The sequence below is a fragment of the Vanessa atalanta genome, chromosome 15 (assembly GCF_905147765.1).
Source record: "Vanessa atalanta chromosome 15, ilVanAtal1.2, whole genome shotgun sequence".
NCBI classification, from domain to species: Eukaryota; Metazoa; Arthropoda; class Insecta; order Lepidoptera; family Nymphalidae; genus Vanessa; species Vanessa atalanta.
Genome location: NC_061885.1, coordinates 3,240,776 through 3,266,354, shown reverse-complemented (window position 1 = coordinate 3,266,354; position 25,579 = coordinate 3,240,776). Strand labels below are relative to the sequence as shown.

At 32.4% G+C, this 25,579-nt stretch overlaps 3 protein-coding genes across 5 annotated transcripts; 1 reads left to right on the top strand and 2 right to left on the bottom strand.

The window, feature by feature from the left end:
• Window position 1: 1 nt before the first annotated feature.
• On the bottom strand, window positions 2–1,757 carry LOC125069391 (protein JTB). The gene is made up of 4 exons (XM_047678874.1): window positions 1,465–1,757; window positions 1,195–1,349; window positions 1,018–1,111; window positions 2–527 (listed from the first exon to the last, which is right to left on the bottom strand). The coding sequence occupies exons 1-4, from the start codon at window positions 1,518–1,520 to the stop codon at window positions 362–364; spliced, it is 471 nt and encodes a 156-aa protein (XP_047534830.1). The 5' UTR covers window positions 1,521–1,757; the 3' UTR covers window positions 2–361.
• Window positions 1,758–3,033: 1,276 nt separating this feature from the next.
• LOC125069388 (maternal protein tudor-like) lies at window positions 3,034–18,585 on the top strand. 3 transcript variants are annotated; one of them, XM_047678868.1, is made up of 12 exons: window positions 3,034–5,119; window positions 5,246–5,449; window positions 5,730–5,902; window positions 7,365–7,445; window positions 9,359–9,484; window positions 11,618–11,785; window positions 12,605–13,599; window positions 13,675–13,823; window positions 13,913–14,074; window positions 14,419–14,585; window positions 15,146–15,381; window positions 15,458–18,584. In XM_047678868.1, exons 1-12 carry the CDS (start codon window positions 3,227–3,229, stop codon window positions 17,932–17,934), a joined length of 6,831 nt encoding a protein of 2,276 aa, XP_047534824.1. In that variant the 5' UTR covers window positions 3,034–3,226; the 3' UTR covers window positions 17,935–18,584. The 3 variants fall into 3 exon arrangements, with proteins under 3 accessions (XP_047534824.1, XP_047534825.1, XP_047534826.1); XM_047678869.1 differs by lacking the exon at window positions 11,618–11,785 and having other exon boundaries at window positions 15,458–18,585; XM_047678870.1 differs by lacking the exons at window positions 9,359–9,484; window positions 11,618–11,785 and having other exon boundaries at window positions 15,458–18,585.
• Window positions 18,586–20,056: 1,471 nt separating this feature from the next.
• Window positions 20,057–25,481, bottom strand: LOC125069323 (condensin complex subunit 2). Its single transcript, XM_047678776.1, has 12 exons — window positions 25,220–25,481; window positions 24,973–25,134; window positions 24,416–24,616; window positions 24,118–24,277; window positions 23,678–23,786; window positions 23,148–23,321; window positions 22,628–22,752; window positions 21,952–22,161; window positions 21,414–21,651; window positions 21,094–21,268; window positions 20,771–20,881; window positions 20,057–20,624 (listed from the first exon to the last, which is right to left on the bottom strand). The coding sequence occupies exons 1-12, from the start codon at window positions 25,349–25,351 to the stop codon at window positions 20,319–20,321; spliced, it is 2,103 nt and encodes a 700-aa protein (XP_047534732.1). The 5' UTR covers window positions 25,352–25,481; the 3' UTR covers window positions 20,057–20,318.
• Window positions 25,482–25,579: the final 98 nt, after the last annotated feature.

Genomic DNA, 25,579 nt, shown 5'->3' with positions numbered 1-25,579 from the left:
TATTTAATATTAGGTCTATAGGAGGTCTAAAAGTTCACTGGAATAAAAGAGAAGAGATGAGGTTAGTAGGTAAACCCATTATCTGTGTATAAAAGAAAATTGAGCATGTTAATTTTTTTAAAAAACGAACGAGATTTTTCAGACATTAATGAAAGAAAAAGATAGTGACAAAAATATTTGAAGGCTAATTTAACTCATTATGAGGGCAAAGACAAGTTGTTTTATTGATGTTGAGGCTTGGTATGCCTCAACACCAATAAAAATTAGATTTGTTATTTTATGGAAATTATTACATTTCTGGTTGACAGACTTTTAGACCTCCACTCATTAACAATATAAATAAGGTTATTTTTGAACATATTCATATTGATCCATTGCTGAGAACTTGACGAGCTCTTAGCTTTGCTTTGTAGTTAAGTACTCTCATTCTAAGCATGACAGCTAATGATGACACCATTCCAATAACAAAAGACCAAATAGTAAACTTCCAATAGGCCCTTTCTTCTAAATAAGCAACTCGATCACAGCTGTAACATAAAATTCACTGATAAATAAGAACTAATCAAAGATTTAAAACAAACTTTACCTGTCAGGTAAGTTTAAAAATGTAGATTGATGCAAAAAGCACTGAATTCATATAGTAGGCAATTCATTTGAACAATTATTATCACATTATTATTTTTTGTCAAAAGTAAATAGCATTGTTTTAATTTGAAAATGTATTTGATTATAAGTCTCTCACCACCAAATTAATACAAAAATATGAGTAAATGATTTATGAATGTCTATGATATGGTTAGACTTATGATCATAAGAAGAAACAGAATTGGATGTTATATAGTTCAAAATATATATTTTTTTCAACTAACATCAAATCAAAATGATTAAATACCATAAAAATTATTTTCCAAGCCTTATATATATTTTGAAGATTGTTTCTCTGTATCTATAATAGTGAATGTAGCACAAGCTATTATACATATGTATAATAAGAATAAATTAAACTTTTATTAATACCTTCTTGTTACTGTTTCACCATTATCACATTTCAGAATTTCTTTGAAATTTGTGTGGATACATACTCCAATGCTCTTACTACGTATCTCAAAGTCTGGAAAATGATAACATACATATTATAATTATTTAAAATAATAGTCTTATCATTTGTTGTGTACAAGTATGGTTTTCAATTACCTGAACAGGGATGACATTCACTAATTATAGTATATGGTTGATGCATCCAGCATGTAGAATTGTTCTCTGTAGGAAAGGTCTTGTTTTTCATTCTTTGGCTGCCAGATAGCGTGTCAGCCAATTGTGATTCTAATATAAGAACCACTATGGTTAAGCTGAAAATGACATGAAACGTTAAAGTCTAAAATAATGTAGTTCTATTGTACCTTTAACACAAATTTATATTTTATGTTTAAATGCATATGACATATAAATTGTTTTAACACTTACACCCCCAAAAAAATCGTTCCTAAGAGCATACATCTTTTGGAACACGTCTCAATCATTTTTTATTTATATGCAGGACTATTTCATCATGATTATTATAAAATAATATTACGATTCAAAAATTCTAATAATGAATAAGTTAACCATAGTATTTCTTATTTATGATTTATCGTAATAACCATTACTTTAAATGAATAGTAGTCACTAATTATCTTTAAAAAAACTATCGTTTTACAAAATTTAATGGTATTTATTAAAAAATAAATAGATTAAAGCCATTAGCCAACGAACAAAATGTCAATACTCAATTGTCATTTGTCATTACACAACTGTTTGTGTTGTTGCTAAAGTTGCAATAGACTGTGGTAACAGATATTTCCGATTGGTGTAATTAGATTTTTACAGTAATGACAAATTTTATTGTTACTGAATGAAATGGATAAAAAACTTCTTAAATGTATACACACATAGGTGTACTCATTATTTAAACAAAATATAATAATACGTATACTGTTGAAATTAATGTTTTTTTATATGATGATTACAGACTGTCGCTATAAAGTATGAACTCTGACCAACCGCATTCGACACATTTGACGGATTATTTTATTCGTTTTATATGGGGATCACAACAATCGTTGAAAATGTTGAATCTATAGTATATTCTATATAAGTATTTGTATTTTACAATAGTTGGACCCGCGGCATACTGCAAGACCTTGGTTTTACACTAATCATCTTTAACTAAAAATAGCCTTTGTCCTTTTTTAGGATTCAAATCTGCTTGGTATCAAATTACATCAACATTCAGAGATTAAGCCGCGAAGGCGTAAAAGTCAGACAAAAGTAGTTACTTTCTTATTTATAACTAATTTTAACTTTAATGGTTGTTAAAATTTGCACAAAATCTGATTCTGATCAATTATTAATTTCAATGGCTTTGGTTTTTATATTTGTTATGTTCTCAAATTTAGAAAAAAATAAGCACTTTTAATATAACCGATGTTTTTTTAGGTTTGAAAATATAGAATAGAATGTTATTCAGTTTCTCATATTAAGAAAACATTATTTAATACAAAAAGAGAGCTGCACTCTTTTTAAAGGAACTTTATACTGAGGAAATAATGATGATGGCAGTAAGAAATATTTAAAATAAAACTGTATGTACTAATACGCTTTTGTGTTATTTATTAGATAACTAGTCTAAGCTACTAAAAATGGCTATAATATTCGAGTTATTTCGTTGAACAATATGTTATAATGATTGATTTTATAATATATAAATTTAAATTAAATAAACAATACATTTTACGTTTAACTATGATTTAAAATAAATAAATAATCTATAATTACAATTCACAACCACTACCACCGCAAGTTACACTTAATATCCTCTATGAACGTTGTGTTCGTTAAATTGCACGAGTGTGGCCGTAGCTTATGGATAATTTAGAATAACTCTACATTTTATTTATATCAGAATCTACATACGATATAGATGTTATTCAATTAATCGAACTAATCATCAGTGATTAGACATCACTAATACACTATCTCATAGACAACTTTAAAAAAGTAATGCAAACGAATCAAACGAAGCGCCATGTTAGCTAAAAACGTAAACGGAAAAGAAAGTGTTTTTTTTTAAAGATTTATGGTGTTATTGTCCGACGTTATAAACGTTCTTTAATTTCTTATAAGAGTTATGTGCTTAAGTATTTATTTATCCCATTAAGAAAACGTTATCAGAAGAAAGGTGTAAGCCATGGCTCTACCTGCAGAAGCTCAAAGATCTTTCAGACTTTACGTGACCCATGTGGATGGTGAAGGTCTTTTTCTGAAGATAAGTGGTCAGCTAGATCAACAATCTTCCCTGATGGTCGAAAGCTTATTTGAAACCGCTCGAAATAATTTAGAACAGGGCGTAGGAGTGGTACCACCAACAGCTATCCACGAAGGTGTAATTTGTGCCGCCAAGTATAAAGATGGAACCTATTATAGAGCAAAAATTATTAATGTGACGAATCTCGCTACCGGTTTAGTGGGAGTGCACTTCATTGATTACGGTAACAAAGACATTATTTCATTAAGTACTATACGCTTCTTAGATAGTTATGATCCTATGTTTTTACAATTACGAGGCCAAGCCACGGACTACTATTTATCTCGTGTCATGCATCCGTCTGGAAGATGGGACGAACCTTTACTTCTAAAACTTCAGAGTTTGCTCTGCTACGCTGAATACCCTGCGACAGTTGAGGCTCAAACAATGTCATTACCAATTATATCAATACAATTTAAAGGGAATGACTTATCGACACATCTTGTATCTAAAAGGTTTGGAGTTGCATTACCGGTACCCAAACAAGAAGTTCTGCTGTTGCAAATGGCTGACAATCAGCATGGAACAAGCTGGTCACCAACCTTGTTGACTGACACTGCACCTTTTACGGAACATGTCCCATTCTTAATTAATCAAAACTTCCCTAACCCTGCGTCTGCTATGCGTTTGAATCAAAATGTAACAGTACCATTTAATGGTGCCCCTGTTAACTCTGGGGTGGGCCAGAGATTACTAGTCAACAGAGCCTCAAGGAACATGGTGAATCTAAGAGCCCCAGTACGTCAACTACAAAATGCTCAAACTTCAGCTCCATTAGCTTTACCTACTACACCACCATCAGTATCTACAATAACAAACAAATCACCGTCTCCTAAGAAATCTATAACTTACAAGAGTAGACTTCTTGAAGTTAATTCACAGCACAAAGTATTTGTATCTTTTGCTGAAGAAGGCCCTGAGCTATTTGCTGTTCAACTTGTATCAGATGCAAAAAAATTGCAAGACATGATGGATGATATAAATAGAAGGCCACACAGTAGCCTCACAGAGCCTCCTATGATTGGAACAGTGTGTCTTGGTAGAATGTCTGGAGATCGTATAATTTGCAGAGCAATTGTAATGAATTTGTCTGGATCTCAGTGTAAATTATTCTTTGTGGACTTTGGAGATACAGAAATGGTGTCATACTATGATATTTTTGATATTCCTGAGGAGTTTGTTAAGCCAAATGTTTTTGCTATGCGTTTTTGTTTATCTGGTGTAAAGAAGTTACAGAAAAGCCCGCATTTGAATGAGGCATTTAAGCAACTAGTTAATGGTAAGGTTTTGACTTTAAGAGTAGTGTCACCGGAAGGACCACCGTTGATTCAGTACGGAGAGCTGTTTTTGGACAACAAAAGTATAATAGAATTGTTAATGGCAAATATGAAAGATAAATTGCAATTTAAGTGGATGGAGATGCTGCCATTAGGGAGTAAACAATCAGTATTAGTGTCATATGTAGATAGTTGTATAAAATTCTATGTACAATTGTCTGACAAAATTGATGATCTTAAGGCTGTCATGGGTGCTGTTAAAAACCACTGTGAAAATACTTCATCACCAGGAGAGCTAACCGTGGGTTCTGTATGCTGTGCAAGGTTTCCTGATGATGATAACTGGTACAGAGCAATGGTTATGGAAACTTCAGGGAACAAAGTTGTTGTTGCCTATGTGGACTATGGTAATGAGCAACAAGTCGACATCTCAGACTTAAGAACAATTACACCGGAGTTGACAAGACTGCCTGCACAAGCCATGAAATGTGCGCTTAAAGTAGGTTATATATTTTTTTTTTAAATAAACAGTTTTTTTATATATTTGCTATGACACAAAAATCTATTTACAAACTGAAGTACTAAAAATTTCAATATGGTACTGACTGATTGTATTTATTGACAGGGGTTTGAAAACAGACCGATAGAAACCAAGACATCGAACCAATTGGAAATGTTAGCTTTAGAGAAAACTCTAATGGCACACATCGGTGGTGTTTTGTCCAATGACACTATGCTTGTTACTTTGATTGATGACACTGTTACCCCACCACTGGATGTGGCTAGAAAAATGAACCAGCTGTCTCAACCAAGAAGCAACACAATTGAGGTGAATTTGTATTATTATGTAGATGTTGATTACTATTTTTTTTTGCTTTAACCTTTTGTATCAATTATTTTTGTTAAAGTTTTGTCTTCTTAACTTAAAACTGCTTTGAATAAAATAAGTCAACTGAGAGAACTACATAAAAATATTTCTTTGTTATAATTATTTGTGTAAGATAAACTTTTATATAAAACAATTCTGTATTTGTACAGAATACTTAGTGAAATAAGTTTTGCAAGGAAAGTATTACATACATACAGGAAATATATAATTTTGTAATCAGGCTAAAGCGACAACACCGGTACGTAAAGATGCTCCAGAACCATTCAGTTCTCCGGAGAGTAGTGTTCCTGACGACAGTAGGAAAAGAAGTTTCAAGCGCGAAAAGAGCTTCAAAGATGAGAGACGTAGGGATGGAGAGGAATTCAGTCAAAGAGGAAGCAGCTTCCGTGGACGGTAAGTAAACATTCTTGGTACTTGTTATACTTGTTTATTCAGAAACCAGGTTAGACTCCATTTATGAACATGAGACACTACAATTTTTAAATCTAATAATTTCAATATTTCTGTTCAGTGTTTATTACATTCCCAAAATAAGTAATTTACATACATGCATCATATATACATTCGCAAAAACAAATTATCGAAACAAAAAGGGAAGTAATTTTGTTACGAAATACGAAACCTAACACGCAAAATGCATAGGTGTTAACTTTGTACATGAACGCATAAACAACTCTTATGTAAACAAACTGCTATTGTATATCTATTATGTATATCTCATAAGTTATAATTGTCTCGTATCGCTAAGTCGCTAACATAAACCGTACGTTAACTGAGCCTATAGATAACATCAGTGTCATCCCGGAGTTTTGAAATTAGTAATGTTTGCACTGCTGCGCCTCGATAAACTAAGACATTGGTGCCTGAACTCACCGGCTGGTTTTTATAAGAGGGACTATAGCGCACTTTTTGCTTGCGCACACACTTCTGCACAATAATGTTTTCTGCTCAGTTTGCTGCACTCGCCGCGTTTCATTCACATGGCCGATTTTCTGCAGGATATCATATTTTATAAAACTATTCAATTGTTTCTTTAGTTCGTTGGCGTGTTATACACCATTTAAGTTTTATATTTACGATAATAAGTACTTCTTGTTTCATTTGGTTTGTTGTTAAAATATTAATTTATTCTATTTTTTTTTTTTACAAACATTTTTTGTTATTAAAACATTATTGAAATTTCATGACGTCTTGAATCTTGAACGATTTATTAAAGAGGGTACATTTAACATATCACGTACTAATCGTAATAAAACTTTCAATTTAATTGACACTTTCTGTTTACTACTACGTAACAGTCTTAGTACTATTATATGTTTATGTAATACAGTTTATTTTACAATTCAAGTTACCATGGAGAGAAAAAATCGACAAAAAGAAATCATATTTTCGTATTATTTGTAAGCATTTAAGTACAATAATTTATAACTTGCGTCTTAGTTAAGAGTTCTTTCAAATCGTTTAAATTGTTGCATCTATAATTTCTCGTTCTTAATAACGGTTCCTGTGAATACTTTAAATTAATTACGTAAGTCATATAAAATCGTTGTAATGAATATTTTGGTCTAAATAAATTTCAGTTAACTTTTTCTTTAAACTGTAACAAAAAATGTATAATGGATCCTGAGTCATGGTAACTGTGGCCTTCGTGCGCGGTCTTTGAACTCGTCGAATGAAATTTTTAGTTGATGCGAGATTTCGTACATACAACATGTATAGATACTGGTATAGGTAAAATATGGAATTTACATTGAAATATATCATAATAGATGCAGTGATAACGCTTTATTGTTTCGATTGTAAGGATGTAAAATGTCACAAGATTATAGTTTTGAAGTGGTCGTTTCTGTCTCAGAGATCAAAAGGAGGGCTTCGAGAGATCAGGCGCGGGACGTCACAGTGAAAAATACGGCTCGAAGCCCGAAAGAGGCGAAAGGTAAGATATATTTATATGTAGTATTTATTACTTTAAGGTTTGTTTTTTATTCCCCGTTTGCGGTAAATTTTCTTTTATCAAAGCTTATTTACATGAAAATGGGTTTAACAGTTTTATACCTTTCACATTACGATAGGTTATCGTATACACATGTATACTTTTTTGTATATTTTTTAACTATAGCATATTATGTAAACAAAACCTCATAGAAAATTATCGGCTCAATAGTTTTAGAAGCGATCTGTCAAAACTGTTACATACATATGTACAAACATTTTTTAATGATAGTTTCGTAGACTAGACTTGTAAGTAAATGGTAGATTTTTGACTTGGTAAATATATATATAGCTCAAGCCTTTGGTACATAACTAGGTAAGACATTTTAATAATGTATACGTTGAATTTATTTTAAAATATTTGTCTCAGAGTATTAATTCTTTACAAATAATAAATAATAACATTTAGAAATCTTAATTTTAGTGATATTATTATTAATTGTATTACATATCAATTATTTATAGCATTCAGATACCTAATATTATATCGTGATAATACTTTACTATTATTAAATATAACCATTGATTAAGCACGCAAATTTACCAAATAGTGCGTACATTTATTGGAATTAAAAGTAATTAGACACTAATAAATAATTTGCTATTTCCGATGTAATTCACCAATGCTATTGAAACCATCGCACTCAATGAGATTGATCAAATAAGATTCTTTAATTAATCGTTATCGATACTAGATTGCACTTTGTATAAAAATGTATATATATTTTTGCTTTGTTAATGAATATCGTTTTAGAAGAAATAACCTACGACTAGCTTCAATAATATCACTCATGGTCACAATGGTCAAATTCTTTATTATCTACATTTCAGTCAAAATTCAAATATTTATTTGAATAACAATATATGAATGTTTCATATAAGTACGCAATAACTATTATAATAATACGTTTGTTAATATATTTTTAAGCAAAACTAAATCCGTTCCCACCATACCGGTTTTATAATAAAACGAAACATAAATTAATTAGAATAATTAAAACTATGAATGTTTGTACGTGCATTTATGATAAAAAATAAATAATCTTACTTAGTATTAATCAGGTAACTGAAATACGTGACAAAAAAGGTAACGAATACAAATCCTTATGTTTGGTATAATTAAAGAATCTACTTTAAAAATGTAATGTATACTAATATTATAAATATGAGAGAGACTGTATGTCTCTTGCTCTTTCTGAACTAAATTAGATGATATTTTGGTATGAAGCAAGGTTGAACACCAAGGATATGCTACTTTTATATGTCTAGCACGTGATGACAAACTCCTAAAATGAACGAACGAAACCACGGGCGACAATTAATCTTGACTTTGTCAACGAACCGATTTGTTCTTTGAATGACTAAATGACTGTGTGGTAACACTGTATTTAAACATTTAAAATATTATCGAAATCTATAAAAGCAAGAAGAATTCAACTGTTCATCGTCATTCATCTTGTATTTGTTAAGGTGTAGTTTTTACGATCATTTTCCTAAAACGGATCCACCATGGGAATTTTAACGGTGCATCGGTTTAACTGATCGGTAAAAATATTTCCCCTAGTCGTTAGTTACGACAGGAATACCTATAGTGTTTTTTATTTCTCTTGATGGTAGTAAGTCTAAAGGGCTCGACCGGTATACCAATCGGTATAATCAAATTTCATCTCTACACGAAAACCTAAATATCCTTTGCTTTTTTACGAATCCTATTTTTAGTATGCTTTGAGCCTTTTAAATACAGATAGAGCTGTCAATTATTTATAAGATATTTAATGTTGCTTTGTAGAAGATAAATTGGCTATGATGGTCAGCTTATAAACACTGTTTTGATGTCACAATTAAATCTTACATCAGACGTGGTCCACCGAGACCTCGTGAAAACAACGCTCCGCCTCCCACGAATAACGAAGATGACTGGGAAGAAAACGCTCAGACCATGCCTCCGCCGGCAAGGCCCAACAGAGACAACGCGAGGGAAAGGTGAGATATGATTCCAGGATCTAACATACCGGTTCAACCAAACGAAGATAATTTTGTATAAGTAATATCGCTTAGTCACATATGCGACTGTAGCTTTACAGATCGCGTCGCGGTGCAGTTTGTTTGGACAAGTGTGTTCGGCCCTTACTAATAAGCAACTACTTACTGTGTTATATTTGGATCAATTGATTTTTTTGTAAATGATAGATTCTTACAGGTGAAAATTCTTATCTAATTTTATCTTGACGATATCACAATTCTAATGTTCAACATATTACATACAATACACTAGCTGTGACCAGCGATTTCACCGGCCGTTTAATTTAAAAGAAATCGGATTATTTATAACCGCATCGCATTGCGCGCTCGCGCTGTTAATTCGTTTTTAATTATATAACGTTCATTTTTTTTAAAGGACAAGGGTCGTATCTTTAAGGCATAAACTTCGTCTAGACTTTGGCTATCAAATGCAAAAATATTTCATCACCTTTATTACATTCGTTTAAATTGAGATAATCTACCTAAAACTTATTTTCTGAAAACTGAAACAGGTACATTTATAATGGATATGATGTGAGATGAGTGAATTGAGAAAGTGCAGGAAAATATAAAAACGATTATCGTATAATAAACATTTCGAATTATGGTTGATTCTTAGGAAATAATTAGTTCGTTATGGAAATGTGATTAATTATTTTTTTGCTCACTTCTTCATTGTTGCGCAAAGAAGTTATGATGAGATTGTTAAATAAAAATTAAATTTAAAATTAGAACAGCATATATTGAGTGCCTTGCTTGAAAATAACTATACACAGTGTATTCAGGAGTTATTATGTACTTATAAAATGGGACGTTCGACAGATTTGAAAATAGAAATTCATGGGTTTTTGAAATTAAAAAAAAAAAACCATAGTTACTTTAATAAAATTAATAACCACCGATGCCCACCGTATGCAAAGGAGTGGGGAGCGGTGACGGAGAGGGTTAATGGTATATCGTGTCATGACGTTTGTCGTCACGGCATACCCGTCAGGCCGCAAGATGCGCAATTTTTGTTTTCACATTAAAAATAAAAAAATACTGTTAAAATGTTACAATCTATATATCGCAATATCCTATCCTTATTATATTTGGTAATATGCCTTTTTTTATTTAACTCAATAGGCACATGCTCTGTTATCATACATACTATGTTTTGTATTCAATCAAATGATACAATAAAAAGAAAGCTGTTTTAAACGCTACACGTACCGACTAGAAAATAGCTAGCCTTCAATTTCAGTTCGGTTTCGAAACGGCGCGTTAATTTACTTTTCCTTGTAATTTTTTCCAATTGAATGCACTAGTGTTTATTAATAAGAGCAAAAAGTTTAGTATAGAGCAAGCGTATCAGTTAATTTTATTTGTGTGCAAGTTTATGCAAGAAGTTCGTTTATGAATAAATTGTATTTATAACGATTTTATGCAAAACTATGCGTATTGTAATCGTTTTTGAAGTTACCTATGAATAATTGCTCACAATATCTGTTTGTGAGAATATCTATATACGCAAAAGCACTCATTCTATTTAATATTTAGACTTTATTATTCTGTTTCCTCGACGAAGGATTTCTAGATTGTTGTCTATAAATGTTTATTTTTAATCTGTATAATCAATATCAACACCAACGAAGCAATCAAATTTAAAAACGGTGCATATTCGAATTCATGAAGATAAAATACTATAATAACAAAATCGATGTTCAATTATTATATAATCTTCGTTGGGAAGATTGACTACTATAATTATTATTGTATATTTTATATACAGATAATCAGTTTGATGTTTACATGCCAAGGATTAAAACAAGACTACTAAATAAATATGAACTACTACCGAGTTTTTGATCTTTTTCTGTATTTATATTCTATATTTATTCCACATCATGATGTCACACTATAAATGACAACTATTGCTGAATTATTTCAATATAACAGTTCGTTGGTTAAATTTAATTTGAATTGTCATCCAAAAAGATCATAAAATTACCTTTTAATTCATTGTTAATATTACATGAGTTTAAATTAATACAGTTATATCGATATATTTATATTGAAAGTTTATTATGCTAGCAAATAACGATGTATCAACAGAAGAAAACCTAGGACAGAGCTTCAAGACAAAAGAGGCGCGTGGAAGAAGGAAGGAAGTGGTGTTGGCAAACGACTAAGACAGGCAGCTGAAGCCGCTTCGTTAGACGCGCAATCGCATACGCATACCGGCCAACAAAGGGCCACCTCCATACAGGACAGATTGAAACGGTATTGAGTGTATCGCTTTGATCCACGCAATTAACGCTTCGTAATATGTACAGCACTGCGTCACAGATAATATCACACGTCATTGGCAACTTTCTTATGTATAATAATTTAATCACCGAAACATAAGTTTTAATGTTATATAAATGTTTGCACTCGAAGTAACTGATTCTTTGTTAATTAACAGACATGGATAAATGATATTGTACAGTTATAATAATTTGTAAAAAACAAGAAATAACAGTTGAATCGTTCGTGTTTCCTCGCCCCATTTGCTTGCCGTCACGCTTGGTCACGCAGCAGTTTGTAACGTTTGATTATTTTCATTGTACGTTGCAACTTATCTGAAACTACATACAAAGCGTTCTGTTATATAAACTCAAAAGTTATTTTAATAAGTATGAAATTACGACTTGCATTGTCAATTATGACGCAATTTATTTTATTAAACATTCTCTTACTCAATTTAGAGACGTTTTGTATGTAGTTTGCTTCTTACATGCACTGATATTTCAAGTTTTTTGTCGTTTCAGCACGATCTTCATTATCATTCGTTTTCACTTGTCTTTCGTGTCTGTAGAAGCTTGGTGTGGAATGTTGTGTATCTTCCAGCGGATAACCGATTTCTCTTTCTTTTGTTGAATATTTTTATTTAATTTATACTACGACTATTGTTAACAATTAATTTATTTCTAGTAGTAATGTTAGTTTTTTTTTTATATATTTTCACTTGGCACTGCTATCACATAAAAGTTAATACAATAATCTCTATATGGATCTTTCTATTGGAATGGATTGTATATAATATTTGTTTCTTTGCAGTGATAATAGATTCACTCAAGATGAAAACCACAGGACTGATGATCGCGGCAATCGAAACTTTAGACCCGAGAGAAGGGACAATCGAGGTGAGAGACGTGATAATTGGGGTGACAAGAAAGATAACTGGAACCAAAAGCGAGATAACAGAAACGAAAGAGGAGAAAGATACGATAGAGGCGAAAGGCATGACAGAGGAGAGCGAGTAGGCAGAAGTAATTTCTCGCCACGAGAGCGAGCTGAAAGAAATGACCGTTCATTTGCTTCCGACGGTGACAAAAGATCCGAAAGGAGCTTCCGGTCTCAAGATAGCGGAAGAGAACGTAACGGCCGAGCACCGCCATACAAACCTCGGGGCAAGTTTAGTCAAGTTCAATACAAAGAATTAACCAAACCGCTACCCCTAGAGACACCGTTTATTGAACCGTCCGTCGAAATAGGATCACAGCATGAAGTGTCCGTCACGTGGATAATCTCACCAGAAAATTTTTACACACAAATATTATCGTTACAACCTAAATTTTTAGAAATGATGCACATGATTCCCGAATTATATAAAGGAGTTAAGTCTTATTCTGGAAACGTCCCAGTTGGTGCGTCGGTATTAGCTCGATACCCGTCTGATGGTGTACTCTATAGAGCAACAATAGTCTCAGTCCAGCCGTTCTCAAAGTTCATAGTTCGTTACGTGGACTTTGGTAACAAGCAACTCGTGGATGCAAAAGATATTTGGCAAATGGAGGAACAATTGATGGAGCTTCCAAAGATGGCTGTTCATTGTTCTCTGTCTGGTGTAGGCCCTAAGGATGGCGATTGGAAGGCAAATCCAGAAATAGATCTTTGTTTCAACGCCCCACGTTACCAGTGCGTGTTCCAAGAATGTGTAGAAGATCAGTACAAGGTATCTCTATGGAACAATGGCGCTAGTGTAGCCGATCTACTCGTTGAAAAGCAGCTAGCTATTATGTCGGAAAATCAATCGTCGGTCACTTTGAAAGGTTAATTTGTGACATTTTAAGTTACATATTGAGTATGTTTTATATTTTATATAGTGTTATATGGTACATTTTCAGATGAGGCAATTGACTTGACAATCATTGTTGGGCAACAAATACTATGCAGGGTGACACACGTGGAATCGTTCGATAAATTTTTCGTTCAACTTGATTTGGATAAAGCTGACTTGGTTGAAAGTGCCATAGCCAGCTTCGATGAGGCTAAGGTAATACAAACGTGCCAATAACTGTGATTTTGTGAAAGTCAATTATTATATGCATTGTAATTAATTAATTCTTTAACTGTTATTTACAGTTAACGCCTCTGACTGCTGAGAGTCTTCTAGACGGAGTCCATTGTACAGTTAAACATGACAATAAAGTATATCGCGCAATACTTAACGATGTCTCGGATACCGACAATATAGTAGCTATTTTACCAGATTACGGGAATTCTATTACTACCACTTTGGATAAGGTATATATACATATATAAATTATATAACTGCACTTGTGAATTATAATATTTATTGCTTTTTTTTAATGTAATGTTGTTAATCTCTAGTATTTTAGTAATATACAATTATTTTAGTAAAAAAATATACCTGAATATTGTACCTTAAAATGCATGTTGTGGCCGTCATAATGAGTCGCACTTGAAATTGAGTATTAATATGTTTTTATGTATAACATGTGTAAGTGTAGTGATTGCTGATGGTTCTAAATAAATAAATATATCTAAGGATTATCGGAATTCTTAAGAACACTCACTATTAAAGTAACGATCGACATAATAATTTCCTTGTATTTTTATTTTTTCAGCTAATGATACTACCAACGGAACTGAGTGTTTACTATTATCAATCTCTACGATGCTGTCTAAATAATTATACAAAAGACTCGAAAACTTTAATATCTCTTGATGACCTGAAGAAAACACTGACTGGAAACAAGTTTATAATATTCGTTAATAACGTTGAAGAGATCTCGTTAGTATTACATTATGAAAAGTACAGTTAAATAATAAATTATTCTGGTGCTAGAGAAAGTATTCCGTAAAATCCCTCAGTTGGTTAAGCATTCTCTATTAAATTGGCGACTAGGCAAAACATTGCATAACAAAACAAATAGTTCCATATAGTTATGCGTTCATTAAAAAGAGAGTAGCAGTATAGCTGAGACAAATAAATAAATTAATTAATCTATAATTATTAAATTCTATAAAAAAAAAACCACTAATCATTTATAGACGAGAAATAACCAGATTACGCAAGTGTTAAATGAATGTTGCGTAAGCCTGGGCAAAAACTATTGAGTTTTCATGTGCTTGGTTTGTCTTTATAAATTACTTCTTGCTTGGCGATGAAAGAAAACTCGTGAATAAAACAGAATGAGTCTGATGAAAATGTACCAAATATGTATCTATCAATACATTGGAGCTGCATTATGAAATATTTCCAAATCTCCTTATTAGGAGAGAAGTCTTTAACCCGGTAATGGAATATTTGCAGCACTTTTGAATCAAATTATGTTTTATTTTTATCTTTAGGTTGATTTCAACATTGTATGACGGATTAACTGGTCATAAGATAGCAATATTCGAGCCGGATGATGGAGCTTATGATGAAGTAGTGCCCCTGTGTACGAGAGCCGTGTTCAATTACAATTTCGGAAACGCCTATTTGTCACATATAGAAAATCTTAACGAATTTTATTTGCAAAAATCTTCCGATGGTGATAAGATTGCTCAACTCTTAGAAGATTTATACAAATTCTACGAAGAAGGTAAAATACGTTTAAATTAGCTTTTATGATTGCATTTAATTGTTTATGAGATATTTAACTTTGGTTTTATTAACAGGTACACCTGAGGCTCTAACTGAATTTGAAGCAGATGCATTATGCGCAGCTAAATCATCTGACGGTAACTGGTATAGAGGAACTATACTTAGCTCATCTGAGACTGAAGTGAAAGTACAATTCCCAGACTATGGTAACTCGGAAACGGTGTCTAAAGAATCGCTCAAAAAACTCGATTCTAAATTCTTTGAACCGTGTTCTTTAGCTCTAGTCGCTAGCTTGGGTCTTGTGTCTCTACAGGATGATACTATTAGTAAGCTACTAGAATGGACAACTGAAAAAGAAATTCAGGTCACTCTTGCATTTGGTAATGATGGATGGCTTGCAAATCTACACTTAGACGGTGTCGATCTTTCTATAAAACTAATTAATGAAAAGTTAGCTGCCCCTCAGATCGCTTCTGATGAAACTCCCCAAGAACCCACAACCGAAGTTCCTGTCGAAGAGCCAATTTCACTACCGGAAGGTTGTACACAAGTTTACATTAGTCATATTGATACACCTGGACACTTTTGGTTACAAATGTTAAATAAAGTAGACAAAATAGAAGAAATCCAAGCAGAATTGCAAAGTAATGCAGATAGTTACACCGATATTGAAACCAGAGAAATGGGGACAATATGTGTTGCTAAATATTTAGCAGATGATCAATGGTACCGAGCAGAGATTCTCGATTCAGATTCGGATATAACAACCATTCGTTTTATTGACTATGGCAACACTGATGTTTTAGATAATCAGCCCGGATTACTAAAAATTATCCCAGAACATTTGAAAGAAATCGAACGATATGCCATTAAGTCTAGTGTAAATGCGATACCGACAGGAACTGGGCAATGGACGGAGCCGGCATCCGATTACTTTACACAGCTTGTTGGTGATGTATCGTCGCCTGTAGATGCACTGATCGTTCTTAAAGATGTCACAACTTATGTAGATATCTTCGTAAATGGCCAAAACGTAACCGATAAATTAGTTTCAGAAGGCCATGCTACTAGATCCGAGGAAACGGAATGCGGTGATTTACCTTCTTGTTTCGCTAGTCATGTTAATTCTCCGTCCGAATTTTGGATTCAACTTGAAACTGCAGCTCCAGAATTACAATCAATGGAGGCAGCGATGATTGATGCCGAAAACTTCCCTGAACTCACTGAAAAAGAAGAAGGCGTTTTGTGTGCTGCTAAATATCCTGAAGATGGTGCCTGGTACAGGGCACAAGTGATTGTTGACGGTTCTGAAGGCACAGAAGTGTTATTCATGGATTACGGAAATGCATCAATTGCAAACGAATTACGTAGTCTTCCTGATGAACTGAAAGTTAAACCGGCTCTTTCTAGAAAGTGTGCTCTACAAAAGCCTCGTGATGTAAAAACTTGGTCACGAAAATCTGAGATCAAATTTAATGATTTGGCTGCTGAAGGAGCCACTATTTTTAATGTACAGTTTATTGCCTCAGGTGACATTTCTATAGTAGAACTTTATCTGGAAGGGAAATCAGTTACTGAGGAGCTGGTTGGACTCTGTGAAGAACACCCAGCTTCTGAAAGACCTACTCCTGTAGGACAAGACTTGAATGCTAATGGAAAAATTTGTTATGTTAACTCTTTAGATGAGTTTTACGTACACTTAGATGACTCTATATCCAATCTTGATAAAATTACAGAGAAATTAAGGGAAGGTGAAGAATTCGAACCTATCACGGAGCTGAAAGTGGGCTCTATATGTGCTGCTTTCTGGGATGAAGACCAACAATGGTACAGATCTAAGATCTTAGAGTTTTGTGACACAGGATATCACGTGCAATTTATTGACTACGGCAACAAAGCTAAATGTGAAAAATTCAGACAATTACCTGAGGATATTGCAATTATTGAGCCATTGGGTAAATGTTGCCGTCTAGCTGGATTTACTGATGATGTTTCAAATGAATCCGCCAAATCAAAACTCGACGATTTAGTTGCTGAGCTAGTAACATTCCAAATAGAATTTTTAGATAGCCTCAAAGAACCATCTCTAGTAAGACTATTATTAAATGGTACAGACCTAAGCTCTGTACTTAAAAGTGATTCACCAGATATCGCCGACGAAGCCGATCTGGTAGATGAAAAAGCAATTGATGCACCTAGCAACCAGAATCATTCCGAAGACTTAAATTCGTCACAGCAAGACTTGAATGAAAGCATAAGTAGTAGTAACACAATAATAGAAAACAAATCATATGAAGAAGAGAAAGACAACTTAAATGAGAGTATTAAGTCCAGTGAATCAAGCAAGAATCAAACGCTAACACCTGAGAAAAATATTTCAACTCTAGAAACTTCTAATGAGGCATCAACAATACCTGAAAAGGTCGATTCTTTGGCAGCTATGACTACAGATACGAACAATATTAGTGAAGAAGGTCAAGATAAAATAAGCAAAGATGCAGTGTCTCCGGAAAAAAAAATTGAATCAAAGGATGATCAAAACGTTGAATAATAATATTTTAAAATTAACACATACCAAAAGCATATTAACATAACTAAATGTTTTATGTAATGTTCCTTGTTAAAGATATTTCATGTTTATGTCAATATGTATTTTACATATTTACCCTTGAAATGTAAAGACTCTCGAGTTTGTTTCGGATCAAATTTTACGATGTGATAATTATCACAATAAAATATTGTGTTGTTTTAATAACTTATGCAGTTATTATTTCATTTGTTGAAATTTTTATTACTTAATTATAGTCTTGTGTTATTTTTTTTATAATTTTGTTAAATGTCTGTACTTGACACTTAAATGAGCAGTCATATTATTGTTGTAACAAAAAAATAGGTTTACTATTGACCGTGTTGTATAAAAATAAGTGGTGCTTTTGACAATCTAATTATATTTTCTTGTACTCATATAATATGTTATTGTACTTTAAAAAATACTCATTTTTATAAAGTGATTTTTCTTCTGTGTGAAGATTCTAGAGAAATGAATAAAGCTAAAAGCACATTTTTTTTCTTAATGTATAAATTTCATTATTTCTTATTCTCTGAAATATTTAAATGTTTAATAAGTACACGGAAAAGAGTTTCACATATAAGGAGTGCAATGTAAAGTTAATTTTGTTAAAAAAAATAAAGCTATGTAAATTAAAACGTTAAGTTTAAATCCCCAAGGCTTTCAAGTACCAAGTACTGAAGAAAGAATTATAAAACATGAATTATGGTTTCAAAGACGGCCAAGCACTACAACATTTTCTGTAAAGAAAAACATCTTAAGATTAGGCCTTAGTCCAGCAGTGGGACATTTACAGTTTGTTACTTATTTATAAATATTTGTTAACATTTGGAATTTATGATAGGCCAGTTATTTTTTTTAAATACACAGAACCGTTGACCTTGTTCTGGTCATCGCCTCTGCTATAGCTATAACAACTTTATGTTTATGCTAAAAAGCAAATTTAAGATATACAAGGTTTTGCTAAAATATTACGAAGGTAAGTTTAAGGAAAACAAGCATAACATAAGTTAATTTGATAAACCAATATTCAGAAATATATACCACAAAATTATATGCTAGTTGTTATGACCATAAATTTATTTCTTCTGATTTCTTTTCAAAACTTTGCTTCTTTGATAATAACCAGTCATTTCATTTCATACTTTATTGCAATATTTATTATAATAGTAACAAACTCAGTCTTCAAAATAAGAACTACCATACTATACAGGGCTATTGGTAATTCGACGTATTCTCGTTAAGAGGTGATAGGGGACTATTTTGACCTCTATATGCATGATGCAAAAGTGAACCATTTTTGTAATATTAAGTTCCACAAAGTGGTTGTGCGAGGCAGAAAATGTCTTAAAAATCGCGCTGTTGTTCATTTTCGGACATCAAGGTGATTCAGGTGAAACTTCGAATTTTGTCGAGATGCCCGAAGGTGAAATTCAACAGCCGGGATTAATCAAAACAATTCCTCGGAGCATTCCCCGTGAAAATTCTCAATTAAAATTTAAAATCATGTTCATTGTGGTAGTTTGTAATCCCATCTTGATCGAATATGGATTCGTCGGTCCAGAGGATTTTTTTCAAAAAGGACGCGTTTCCTTTATTCGTATTAAGAACGAGTCTACAAAAACAACTCTCCCTTCAGGGTTCTCTTTGTAAATAACATGCGCAGGAGTATAATGATAAGGATTCCATCCTATTTTATGCACTGTAGACCACGCTTTCCATCATGATTCAGTCGTGCGGCGACGGTGGTGTTTAATTTTATTATAAGGAAATTAAAACTGAGTTAGCAATTATTTTTTAATCTGAAGTTTTATTTATATACAACGCTAAAATGTGGAGCCTGTGATATTGATGTAAAAAATGAGCTTCTATAAACATTCATTCATTCATTCATTACTCGTCCATGTCAAAAATAATTCGGAGTATGCTATAGCATTGGAGGGTTTTATTAAAATTCTTATATTTTTGGACCAGGGTTTCGGCTGGTACACGCAGAACACTTCCAAGTTTCATCATCAACTAATGTTAGTTATAGTTAATTGAAGGTGGCAAAAAAAATAATGTATCGTATCATACTTTTATTTTTTTATATTATTCAATATGGATAATAAAGAATACAAAATAAACACATAAAAAGATTTGTACAATATTAGAACAGAAACTTCATTGTTCAATAAAAAAAGGGCAAGACCATACCAAACTATATTTACAGAATAAATGTCCAGCACTGGTAATTGATGGAAACCCTAAATTAATATGGCAACAGCATAACAAAGTCATTAGTTTACAATTATTTAGCAAAAATGAGTCGATCTTTAGTTACATGAGAAAATATTTCTCAATTAAATACAAAAAATAGGTCTCAGTTAGTTTTTAATAAGACCTAAAATACCTATATCTTTTAAATCATCTCTCTTTTCTAATATAAGACCTTTTTCATTTGCCAAATGTAGAACTGATAATAAAGCGAGTGGAACACTTAATGATTCTCTCATGTTAGTTGATAACTTATTTGGTAGCCGTGAATATATGGAACAAAATGTAGTCTTTGAAACATCTTCTTTTTCTCCTTCAGGTGTTTCTTCTGTTAGCATTTTCCAAGTGCAATGCTTTAATTGCTTCATGTCAACTTTTTTCGCACGCATAGCATAAGGTATGAAGATCTTCGCAACCTGTTAAAGATATAAGATTGTTAAATAATGATTTGTGAAAATTGAATATTTTCTGTCAGCATATACATATAATAAAACTATAAGAATCGACTTATATTACGAATTAATATAAGAGAAAAATTTGTTATTTCAGTATTGTTACACACCTTAGTTGGTGGTTCTAACATATCCCCAATCTCCTCCGATTCCATAGCTTTAACTTGATCATGTAATTCTCCAGCTGCTGTAGCATCTTCGTTACCCCATTCCTCGCCATCCTGATTATTTAAAAATATTTTCTACTTAATTGAAGTTAATTTTGGTTGATAGTCTTTTGTAATTGAAGTTGAATTGCTTTTGTAAGCTATATGTATATTAGATATCGCATTATCTAATATACAAATAAAAAAAGTCTCGGATTACTTTTTAATTTGCAAAGTAAACTTAGTATTGTTGATGAACATGAAAGGAATTTTAAATATTTTAATACCGGCACATGGTTAGGACAATAGGACGCATCGTTCTCATTGTTGTAATCGTAATCTTTAGTTTCTTCTACAGTGACGGGTTCAGTATTACGTTTGCTCAACTCTGCATCTTTATCGCGCATCATCAATACATTGCGTCGTAGAAACAGTTTACGAAAATGTGACTCGTCTAGTCCTCTGAAAAATAAAGGTATGATATAAGAAAAATATTTTTATTATTTATAATGGTGCAATCACAATTTTACTTTAATTTTTAATAAACTACCGTCAAAGCGCTGTTGCAATTCGGTTACGGCTTCAGAGTAATAAAAAACTTTTTTACCTATCAATTGGTGTTTTAAAATTAGCTTCATTCCAAGTATGTCCAGTAGCTAGGGTCTTTCGGCTGATCATGATTTTTGTAGGTTGAGTTGGCTCATAGTCGGGAACATTCGTTGTACGCGCATCAAACGCAAGTCCACACCCCATAAAATCTAATTGCCGCTTCGTTCGCGCTGGCTTCTTGCCTTCGACAGTCAGTCTACCTGCCGTTGATTGCGTTCGTTCAGACATTTTTGACGCTGTAAATTTAAAATGTATTAAATATAATGCCCTATTAATGAATAATTATGATATCAGGAATATTAAAGCCATCAAATAAATATATATATATATATATATATGTCGTAGAATAATGGTATAAATTATATATGATAATGATTGTCAAATATACATTTTTGATTAGTACATCGCTACATTAAACCCAAATCAATTAATTTTAGCATGTTGCTCCGTTACTGCATTAAAATACAACGAACGGAAAAACTCATTTTTGCATTTATGTACTGAATTGTAATGTAATAATATATAATTGGCAGCACCTCTGTTGTTCTTGAGACGCCAGTGCGAGGGCCCGGCCCAGGCGGCGACGATGGCGGTGCTGTAGGAGTACTCGAGGCGCGAGTGGTGCGGCGCGCTGGGCCGCATGTCGGCGAGGCGCGCGAGCGGCGCGGGGGCGATGCGCGCCACGAAGGCCGCCACGGCCACGTCCGCCTCTTCCTCGCTCTCGATGCCGCCCAGGGGCTCGTCATCTGTTCAAATATCTACTGATTCATTTCACGCGTTCCTAACCGAAAAAAATATTTTTCAACTTTGAAGTAGAAATACAAAGTTGTTTCACTTTAATTAAACCAAAAAATTATAAAATAATAATCTAACTAGGGTTATGTCGAAAGTTGACTAAATTAGATCATTGATACACATCAGACAATCACGAAGTCGACTTTTCAATGAAATCTGATGGTGGATTTTATTTTAGCTAAACAGCTACCAAAAAAGAATGTTTAAAGAAGAATTGAAGGAACCTTTAGTTACACTACAATAATGCATGCTGTATTTGCTTTATGTATATTGCTGTACGTTTATTTTTTATGATATCAATACATGCAAATTAAAAAAAATTAAGATTTACTTTTGATAAAACCAATTATGTAAAAGATTTGTACCTACAGATTCTATTTATGATAATTAATAAATATTTAGATTTTAAACACATACCATGTAAGTCATTATGAATTTCATCCAGTGGGATAGGCTCCACTTCTGCATTTACATCAAAAGCGAGAGCTTGTTGAGACAGATTCAATCTGTTGTCTTCTACCCAATTTGTAACACGATTGTCCCTGCAACATATACAAAAGTTACAAAAGAGAACAAATGGTCCAAAATTGATTGAAAAATGGTTGGCTTTATTATGTAGACAAAAAATGTACAATGGTATTACAATTACAATGGTTGTCAATCAATATAAATATCCAATTAGCTAACCTGTGTTCTGATTTGTATGGTGAGTGAGCCAGTGTAAATACAGGCACAATGAACACCATGTTTGTTGGTATCATAATAGATTTATAGTTGTTAAGGTTTATACTTTATTAATTATTAAAGTGTCAGTTTATATGAGCAGCAGAACAAATTACTACAATGATTCTATTTGAACTATTTGATAGGTGAACTTTTTCATTAACTGCTTTCCTTTAAAGTATTTCAAAAAAATTATCTCATATTTATCACTTACGTATCTTCGGTTTCTGGATCCCAATTGTTAATAGAGAAACTAGAAAAGGGCTCACAGAGCTGATCATTTTCTTGAAAAGCTGGGAGCAGCTTCAATGCTATTGTTGTTCGCTCTTTCAAGTCTATGCCTGCTGGTATATTCTCTTTTATTGGCTCTAAGAAACGATCATCTGTCCTAAAATAAATTCAGTTTTGTTAGTAATAATAAAAAAAATTAGCCATTTATTTTAAATATATTTTTTTGGCCATAAATGTGCCACCTCTGAGCAAAGTTGTTCTCTCATTTTAAAATATTAGTTTACCAACAAACTTCTTCTCTGCTGGTTGGATTTTAAACTTTTGACAGAATTGAATTCAGGCTTCCTCAACATTTTTTCCATCATTCTCCATAGAGAAGACTTTATACCATCTAAACTCATTATATTATTGCTAAGTTCCAAAATTTCTATACACTGCACCATCTTATATCTTTTATATTGAACTTTATTATTTTTTAAGTATTAATAAAATTACTTTTTACAATGAAATTACCTTAAAATTAATGCTAATGTTTTGTCATGAATAGGCAGTGTTGCATTAAAGGCTCTGTTTGATGATGTAACATCACCTGTTGTAGCTGCAAGCCGCTCGAAGAAAGGATCTTTAAAATTAAATAAAATTAATTTAAATAAAATATAGATATATTTTTTTTTAAGTAATTTAGTTTTGTTAGGACTGTAAGGACTGCAAGCTTATCTTGGGTTGTTATCACCCACTTCTTAGATATTCTACTGCTATAATGCTAGCGTAGATAGATAGCGTAGATACTTTCCCATATAAAATAGGCTGATATGCACCTTAACCACCTCCCAAAGATATTGCATCAATAGAGGTGCATATCAGCCTATTTTATATGGGAAAGTATTTGTACTTGCATGTGAAACCTTTCTGAGTGTACCAGTAAAAAAAAAAGGTAAATATTATCAACTCACCTACACAGTCATTGGCCTCAAAGTCTCCATTAAACACTTCAGGATTAGAAGCTATTGCACCTTTAGATCTTTTCTTTTTCTTTTTAGGTGCAGCCGTTTCTCCATCTGCTGGATTTTCATCTTGGGTACCAATATCATCATCTTTTTTACCCCTTTTAGTCTAATAAGCAGTTTCAATAAATAGGTGAAGGAAAAATAAATTAAAAAAAATATGGTACAAAGGATAATATAATTTAATATTTATATAAGTAGTTAAGTGTTAATATTTCTTCATTATACAAAATGCAATTTAACTAACCTGAGCGGCCTTGCTCAATCCACCAGCCATCTTAAGAACATCATAGTGCACAGCATCTACCCTAAATGAATAAATCCTAGCTGATGCATCTACCACTGTAGATGCAGTTTGGAGATTGTCCATTCGGGTATCATGCCGCCGTAACATAGAAGTCATAAAGTCAATGAGTTGTAGATTCCATGCATTGTCCTTATTTATTTTCTGGAAAATAGACATTTATCAGAGTTTGGACATAAGAAAAATCCTATTTTTTAAATATTTTCTGAGGATAAAATACTAAATTTAAATGGAGAGTCCATTTAAATTTGAACTTTTTAATTATAAGGAGAATCAAAATAAATCAAGTTTAATAATTCTATTAGAAATGTGCATTGTTTATTTACTATTATATTTGTATATTTGATTAGAAATTTAATAATACTAATTAGTATTTCCAATTACAATCGTATATATGCAATTTTATTGATATTGTCTAGCATCTCAATATAATCTTATTTTAATTTGAGGCTTTAATAATGAAATTGGGACAGTTGTATACTTTTTCTATTTAAACTAACATTTTCCGCATAAAGTTTTAAGCATCCCTGGAAATGCTCTTTCTGTGGAGAAGATGACATCGTGTCTCTGCCTCTACGCGGGGAAGCAAGAGGTGTTGTAGTAGCCACCGCTCGTTCTGAAGCCACCAGGGAAGACCTCTCGGCTTCGTCATCATTTCGCTCCTTGAAAACATTAAATGTTAATAGCTGAGTATCGGAATGTATGATAATGATTTACTTTCGTAATTTTTTATTAAATAACGTATACCTCATCTTTTAATTTTGTTATGCGAGTTTGTGGAATTAAACTCCTTCTTCGTATTGAACTATTTCCACTACCGCCAACACTTAATCTTGACAAACTAGCAGGTGTTGATGTAATTGGATTTTCAACCATCATTGCACATAAGTATACAATAGCGTAAATTAACTCAATACAATGCACATTAACAATAACTTAAAAATACAATTAACGTATATTAATTTAGGAAATCAGTAAACGTTTAATGTTTATAAAATTAAAAACTCAACGGACAGATCCCACCTTAACAGATTAAAAATTCCAAGCCTATAGAATCAAGAATGTAGATAAGAATATATTAGGTTCTAATTATATTACAAAGCTGAT